This window comes from Fusarium tjaetaba, assembly GCF_013396195.1.
Source record: "Fusarium tjaetaba strain NRRL 66243 chromosome Unknown NRRL66243_c0000154, whole genome shotgun sequence".
NCBI lineage: Eukaryota > Fungi > Ascomycota > Sordariomycetes > Hypocreales > Nectriaceae > Fusarium > Fusarium tjaetaba.
This window is the reverse complement of record NW_023501350.1, coordinates 190,599-198,668: the sequence shown is the minus strand read 5'-3', so window position 1 is coordinate 198,668 and position 8,070 is coordinate 190,599. Positions and strand designations below refer to the sequence as shown.

The 8,070-nt window shown below is 47.1% G+C and overlaps 4 protein-coding genes across 4 annotated transcripts; 2 read left to right on the top strand and 2 right to left on the bottom strand.

Annotated features, from left to right (window-relative positions):
* Positions 1-35: 35 nt before the first annotated feature.
* Positions 36-492, top strand: FTJAE_7629 (uncharacterized protein; the record flags this gene model as incomplete). The annotated part of the gene is made up of 4 exons (XM_037354364.1): positions 36-95; positions 156-206; positions 273-363; positions 416-492. 4 exons carry the CDS (start codon positions 36-38, stop codon positions 490-492), a joined length of 279 nt encoding a protein of 92 aa, XP_037205349.1.
* A 43-nt stretch (positions 493-535) lies between these two features.
* Positions 536-2,500, bottom strand: FTJAE_7628 (uncharacterized protein; the record flags this gene model as incomplete). The annotated part of the gene is made up of 2 exons (XM_037354363.1): positions 536-962; positions 1,011-2,500. 2 exons carry the CDS (start codon positions 2,498-2,500, stop codon positions 536-538), a joined length of 1,917 nt encoding a protein of 638 aa, XP_037205348.1.
* A 731-nt stretch (positions 2,501-3,231) lies between these two features.
* FTJAE_7627 (6-hydroxy-D-nicotine oxidase) lies at positions 3,232-4,769 on the bottom strand (the record flags this gene model as incomplete). Its single annotated transcript, XM_037354362.1, has 2 exons — positions 3,232-3,705; positions 3,756-4,769. 2 exons carry the CDS (start codon positions 4,767-4,769, stop codon positions 3,232-3,234), a joined length of 1,488 nt encoding a protein of 495 aa, XP_037205347.1.
* A 1,491-nt stretch (positions 4,770-6,260) lies between these two features.
* On the top strand, positions 6,261-6,584 carry FTJAE_7626 (uncharacterized protein; the record flags this gene model as incomplete). The annotated part of the gene is made up of 1 exon (XM_037354361.1): positions 6,261-6,584. One exon carries the CDS (start codon positions 6,261-6,263, stop codon positions 6,582-6,584), a length of 324 nt encoding a protein of 107 aa, XP_037205346.1.
* Positions 6,585-8,070: the final 1,486 nt, after the last annotated feature.

Genomic DNA, 8,070 nt, shown 5'->3' with positions numbered 1-8,070 from the left:
ATACTTAATCTCTCAATTCTATTATTAAACCAACTATGGCCGCTACTGTTGAGATCAACGATGCAGTTTTCTGCGAACCACATCTCGCAGAGATCGTCAGTGCCCCACCGCCCCCCCCCCCATAACCTGGCAAAATCTAAATATCTTTTGCACAGTGTGATGACTGTAGCGCCGATTTACGCGAGGAGAACGACGCTTTTTACGGAGTAAGCCAACCTTTCCTTTGCTCCTAAAAAAAAGATAGTTATTCACAAACCTTACTCGCGTTATAGTTTGACACTATAGATCGCGATGCAATCGAATCTCCAGATGCCTCTCGCAACAGCGACGGCGTTTATGTCTGCAACAAACATCATAGCGGAAGTAAGTCACGGCTGTTTCATATTGGAAATAGAATTCTGACCAGATCATGTAGCGTGCAGTCTGTGTTTTGGTTGGAAGAAGCAGATCACTCGAGCTCGGGCAGCGGCCAAGAAGGCTGGCAGGCATTGATAACTGGAGACACAACAAATCATACGTCATCTGTACCATTAATCTACCTCCTCGATCTAAACTCAAGTCCCCTTCTGAAAGCGACCAACTTCGGAACAATCTCACTCGCAAGCCTCCAGTCCAAATTCTCTTGATAAGATGAGAACTTGAGGACAGACGTAACCCTGATACCGCGATAGATACCCTCCGCATCGTGCATCGCCATCGGCCAGAGATTCTCGAGAAAGGCGCTTTGCATGACTAACAGTGCGCCAAGCTCATCCCAAAGAAGACTGCCTAGTATGCGCAAAGTGCCCTTGTAGCCTGGTGACTCGACGTTCTCTTCTTTTGTTGGGTTGTAGTTTGCGTCAATGGCGAGGACGAATTTCTCTTTACCGGGTTCGGGTTCGAGATATGATTTCATGGTTGCTTCGTCGATGACGAGGAATACCCTGTTATGCACCGACTGATTCGAAATTGTTTCAAAATGCCTGCGTAGCTGTTAGCCTTTAACTTTGTCCTCTCGTCAATGAACTTACTTCTTAGCTGCTTCGATATCATCATCTGCAATGTCCTTTTCTTTACCATCAATCCACTGTATCTTACACGCCTTACGTATATCATTAATGCCCACCGTCCCTCGTCCCCAATCACAAATATCAGCCTCGAACTTGACCTTGAACATATCCCACTTCTCAGGACTATATCCGTGACACAACCTATACGCCACGAACCCCAAACCTTTATTCAACCTTCTTCGAGCATACTCAATCCACGGCAAATAATCTGGATGATTCGGAGGTCCTCGCAGTTCTTCCCTAGCCATAGTCTGGGCGTCAATCTGACTGATGGCTGAGATAACCAAACCCGCTGGGTCACTCATCCTCCCGGAGCCACGAAGTGGTCTCATGTCCTCATGCTCTAGATGGCTGTACATCTCCTTTCTGTCCAGATATCTGACGCGCTGGATGTAGTCTGCCGCTCGCCATGATAGATTTGCTGACCAGGTTATTGCTTCTGTGCGGAAGCCACCGCCATGAGCTTCTGTAAGACAATCGTCTTCTTTGACTGGGAGACTATCGCCTTTGTATCCGTCCGTGGGCATCATTATGGTGTAATCAGCTTGAGAGGTGTTTTCCGCAAGGTCATGGAGTTTGTTTGTGAGCTCCCATTGTTTATCGCTGTAATGATCCGGGTGATCTGGTTGATGCAATGCGAGTTCTTGCACAATTGACTCTCGTATGCGATCAATGTGCTCGATAATCCAATTGTGAGCATTCTCACAGATAGAGTCGTATTGCGCTCTGATGAACTCGTACCAGAGACCAGTTACTGATACGTGCTCATACACGCCGTCCTCTGCTTCCGCTTTCCTCTTTGCGTTGATTGCCTTCTCAAACACGCTGAGATGATCCCAGATCAAGTTATATGTCTTTCGCAAGGCGGCTTTGGTGCGCTTTGTGTTGAGGTAGATGAACACATTGATAACCGCAACGAAGTATCGACAAGCTTCAGGGAACCGATCCGGATGATCAAGCCCCAACTCTTGCCATCGCCTCTCAGATATCGGTGGTATCCCCTCCCAAAGCCTCGACTTCATAGCATGAAGCTCCTTGGCAATAGGCCAAAGTCTCGAACTATCTTCATACGAACCAATTCGAATCCCAATCCACTCCCCAGTCGATCTCGCTTGTCGATGAAGTGGAGCCGGCGCCCACTCCGAAGCAGGTCTAGTCAAGTTCTTGACCTCTTCAACAGTAAGCAAAGGACGAGATGTTTTGCGATCAGCAGGTAATTCGCCATTCATGAGAAACTCAAAAAAGTGAGGAATGGTCTGAGGTTCCATGATACGATCTGTGATCCACAATTGATGTTTCTTCCCGGGCTGTGGACCAAAGACTAAATGGCTGATGTCTGTAGGGCTGTTTTTCCGTTTGATCCGTGCTTCACGGAGATGAGGCGTGGCCGGTGTCCCGTTTTGGGTCAGAGCCATGTCTAGCTGCAGCATCCGGTCGCTGATACCCGACATTGTTACGATTGAGGATAATTGTACTGAATTGGTTAGAAAATGGATGTCGTTGAGTGAGGTGATCGTGAAAAAGGGGAAGACCTTTTAAGGTATTTCGTAGCGAGGTGTTGGTTCAAACTGGACCCGTTATTTCGGGCACAGTTAGGCAGCCGGTGGGTAAATCATACGGTGAACTGTCAGCTGAACCAATCATATCAGCCAATCCTGGAGGGAACTAACTGAAAGTGTGTTAGAGCTGTAACAACCAACACTGTTGGTTCTATCAACGTTGTTGTCGTTACCGAGTGATGTTTATTTATGCCTCAAATCACGAGGGGACGTTGAGAGGGAAATTGAATTATGTAAAAGAGTTTAGTTCTCTTAGATCTTAACTACAAAGGGTCACATAGTGATGTTCTACTAGTCCGTCAGAGATGATTTCTGAGCATGGAAGTCGATCACATTCTTGCTGCTGTTCGGACGTCGTGAAGGTGGATGTCCTGAAAAGCTGTTATGGTAGGACTAAGATAAGAACAGAAATCTAGTTAATTAGTGAGTATCTTGTAATGTGGGAAGCGGAAATGAACGAATTCGCTGCATTATTTAAGAGTTGATTGGAAAAACTGTCTAAAATTAAATGCTACCCGGGACCGGTTTTGCATGAATAACAAATCTAAAAGATTAACCTAATAAAACCCGCTAAATGATAAGTCTATGTATAAAAAACATTTACAATCTTTGTACAGAGTGCTCTAAGCCTTGGGCTTGATTGACTGAGGGTTGCGGAAGATGTTCTTGGGATCATATTTCGCCTTGATCGACTCCAACTTGGCGAGGTTACTACCCCAGTACATCTCAGTAGCTCTATCGCCCTTGAGCTGCGAGTCAGGGTAATTGACGTACATACCCCAAGTACCCGCCTTCAAAGTATTGGAGATACTCTGTCGCAGACCCTTGATCAAGTTGAAGCCATCGGAGGGATACTTCTGGTTCTGAGCAACGCTGTCGTAGAACTGGAAGAGAAGAAGCGTGTCGCGATGAACGTAAGCTGTGTCGGTGGGCTTGTGTTTGGAGATGGCGGAGTATTTGCCGCCAGAGATGTCCATCTGCAACCACCACGAGTGACTGCTGCTTTGGCCGGTGGTGGAGATGTAGTCGACGAAGGATTTGAATTGAGCAAGAGTGAGCTCAGGCGCTTGAAGACTGCTAGCATAGAAGTTGTCATGCTGCAAATTGTTAGCAAAACTCATGAACATGAGATTATAGATAGACTTACAGCATCGTATGAAGCACTGGTAGGGTTGACGTTGACATTGGCACCAGCAAAGTGTGTAACAAGCTGAATCCAATCAACAGTCGTCGCGCTGACTTGCACATTAAACTTGGTAAGCAGCGGCTGAAGAGCCTTCTTGAGCTCAGCCTCCGTACCAACATAAGCACCATCAACACTATATCCGTTCTTGGAAATGGCCATCTGCATAGTAATCTCCGCAGGCATGGTCTTTCCAAACTCCTGGAAATCCAACAAATTCTGAGGAGCTGTTTGTTGGTTCCAGTTCAAACCACCAATATCGAAGTATGTGATTTGCTCGGGTGCAGCGAAAGTGTCGAACTCGAGCTCGGCGACGACACCGAATGAAGCACCAGCGCCGCGAATGGCCCAGAATAAATCAGAGTTCTCGGTCTTGGAGCAGTGGACTACATTTCCAGTGGGCAGAACTACAGTAGCGCCTTTCATCAAGTCTAGCGTGAGACCGTACTTGCGCGCGACCATGCCGTAGCCGCCGTGCAGGGCGTGACCACCGATACCAACACCAGGACAAGTTCCATGCGAAAGAGCTCGCTTTCCCTGATTCCAAAGCTCAGTCGCGACGTGACCGAGTCTCGCGCCAGGTTGAATCTTTGCAGTGCCATCTTTGGCTAGTTTGACGCTGTATAAGCGATCTAGCTCAATCATGAGATGCCCGTCTTCGCCACCGAAACCAAGGGATGTGTAACTGTGGCCTCCGCTCTTGGCGTTAACTGCGACGCCGTGTTTTGAACCGCAAGCAACAGCGGCGGAGATTTGGGCCACGGTCGTGGGGACTGCGATGGCGACGGGTTCGAATTGAAGACGCAGATTGTAAGCGGTGCCGTCCTCGGTCCATGTTTGCGTGCCCTTGGTGTCGACTGGGACTTTGGCTTGGGTGAGGCAGCTATTCACAGCTTCTCGTTTCGTCGGCACAGCTAATGATTGTGCAGCATTTGCCATAAGGCCGATGGCCAAACATTGCAGCGTGTTGAAATGCATTGTGAATGATTGGGGGTATAGAAGGGTGATGGAAGGATGGATGGAATGAAGTGAAACGAAAGGGATGGAGCAGTTATTAAATGCATTAACTGCCGTGGCGACCCTCGCACTCGCATGATCCACAGATCGACGCGTTACGAACTGACATTAAAGCCCAATACGACATGACCTAAAGTAAAAACTACGTTGCGGATCTAACATCAGTGGTCCTCGCTGTCCCCGGGGAGGAGAATAGACATTACACCATCCCTGCATCGTAGCAATAGGTGAAATTACGAACTCAAAGCCACTAAAGCAAAAATGCGCTTTCTTCCCGCGACGCCAAAAGCTCCCCCAAGACTACCAGACAAGCTGCCAGTAGAGCAAACTTAGATCCAAAATGCAACGTTGAGGGAAAGAGTCCCAGCTAACGGAGACTAGTGGCGCTGATTCTCGTGATTCCAAGCCTCAAAGTGCCGATCTACCGTGTAGCATGCAAAGTGGACTCACTATAATTAGCAACTGGCAAATCACGGACCGCACGGAGCGTGGAGCATGATGTCACGGCTTGACTAGCTTGGAGCTAGAGGTGCCTGTTTTGGAAACGTTTATGGGGTTGGAATGATGCCGGCTGATGGTGCGAGAGGGATTGCCGATTCTGGAGCGGGCTTTTCGGGAAACACGAGGTTTCCGATGGACTAATCCAGATTGGAGCTGTGTGTAGAGTTTGTAGTGTGTGGTCTATCAGAGCGTCATGACGCGGTGGATTTGAACAATTGACATTGCTTGGTCGTGGTGATGCAGAATTGTCGGCTCAAGCCTCAATGCATCATCTTAGCAGAGCCTCGTCTTGTCCAAGGTCAGAGTGGTGCTGCATTCTGGAGTTTATTTGCCCCATCTCTATCAAACGGCTGCTCAAAGACTTGATGATTCACATGATGAGACTCCTGAGCAATGCACTCATACGCGGATCAGAGTGTCGTGGGTTGTCTCTCATCCAGGACTAGAAGTCAGAGCTGTGCATTACGAGCCAAGGACTCTGACAAATGGACAAAGAGCTCAACGCGACAATGCATCACTTGCCAGCTGTCCTGCGTCACTAACCAACGTAATGTGATGTTGACAGTGACATTTGTTCCGTTCCTTCAAGAGTTTTCGAGCAATTGACGATTGCTGCAACTTACTGTTCCTCATTCATGTCTCTTAACAGCAATGAATAACACAGCAATCTGGTTGTGTTCACTCACCGAGGACTCGTGATGACCCTGAATCCGAGTTTCCTCACATTGATTGACAGAGAGCCACAGCAAAAGTCACGTTCAACTCAACCATGTGAATCAGTAAAATGCAAGTCAAGCAGACTATGATAGCTGGTGTAGGTACGCACTATGAGCTGTCTTACAAGCAATCATACAAGAAACCACACAGCAGTCACAAAACAGGCACACAAGCTACCGCCCAAACCCATACACTGAAAAAGACCACAATAATCACCAATACAACCATACCAACATGGCGCCACCCATTACTAAGGGTACTAAGGAAGCAATCAAGGAAGAGCTTGACGATGTCAAAAAGACTATCAAAGACACGGAGAAAGAGATTGACCAGTTGGAGGAACAGATAGACAAAGTTGGATGGCAAAAGCTTGGGTTTCGGGTGATAGTAACTGGGGACTATCCGCCTGAACAGAGGGTTGCGGCTCAAAGAAATCATGAAGAGGCTTGCAACAAGGAAAATAACCTCATCAGCGACAAGAAAAGGGCCGAGGGGCGCCTGGCGACGCAGCAGAAGAAGGAAAGAAAGCTTGAAGAACAGTACCAACTCGCAGTCTAGGCGATTGAAGTCTGTCAAGGCGTTTTACTTGCAGTACCATGAGCAGTACCTTTACGAGAGGCGGCAATTCGGAGTACTAGATACGCAATAGACTTTGAATCGAAACACTTGCATCCGTAAACTCCTATTTTACTGAGCGAAGCGATGTAGCATGGTGCTTCTCTCTTGGTTAATGACATGCAGAAACGATATACAGAAGCAGTCCTGTACTTGAGTCTGGCCAGTACTCTGTAACCCAAAGGGAAAGTTCAGGTTACCAGAGAGGCATTGACTTAATTCGAACTGATCACGTGTAGAATTGATAATCGTCTGACGTAAATGGGACTCGCTGAGCAGTGACAATGGATGTATAAATACTTGCAACTGAGACTTGTCGCTGAGATCTTAAATGAGATTATAGAACATAGATACAAATACATTGACGAGTCCTTTTGGGAAACAGTGAATGTGATTTACCATTTTCATCCGCTGGCACCCACGAGATGAATCGAACGTGACACTACACTCGATCATCATGGTGGTTACGACCTTCAATCGTGTAGTAGGTACAAAATAACATCACATTAAGAGTCACCGTGGATGTGTAATACGCAAAGTGTGTGACTCAACTGATCATGATACAATGTCTAGTTTGTAAGAGAGATATGCGATCAGTTACCGATGCTTGCGACGGAGAGCAATATTAGCACAAAGAACTTAGTGTGTGGCAGAGTGTTCACTGAATCTATCTGGGGTAATAAGGCACGGCACTAAAGATGGATCGCTGAATTGTGTTTGTACAAGCAATATCTAATCTTCACTATCAGTCAGTCAGTGAAATGTCACATCAGCAATCTATAAAAAGGCCCCAAGCTCGGCATACAAACGATCTCCTCCTCAAAATTCCAACCAAAGAACCAAAACACCTCAACTACTTAATAAATTATCAACAAGTGACAACAGGATGCCTACAAAGACAGACATCGCCTTGGAGCTCGTTCGCACTCGAAGCGATATATCCATCGCTGAGAAGACAATAAGCGACTGTAGGTGGGCGATAATCCAGGTACAGACACAAAAGGCCGCTGCCCTAGGTATAATACAGGGAAACTATCCACATCATCAGATCGCTGTGGCTAAACAGCAATATTCGGAATTTCTCAACAAGGAGTGTGATCTGCAAACTCAGCAGAGCAGGACCGGGAGGGAGTTGGAGAGGCTGAGGGATAAGGAGGCAAGGCTTGAGAGAGAACTACGAGCGTAACCGGCCTTTGAGATGTACCAAGGGCTTTTGCTATAGTATAGGATGTACTGCGCCTGAGAAGGTTAGGGCTTAGGCAAATACAAGCAGCACAGACCTTGATTTTACTCCATTCACATCTAAGACTTCTTTCTTAATGGATAAAGGAACACGATGCATGGCTTACATTACGCGCCTTGCATATCGCTTGATAGGTAAGAAACTGCGGAACAAACATCAAGTGAAGATGGCCGCTCTCAACATCAG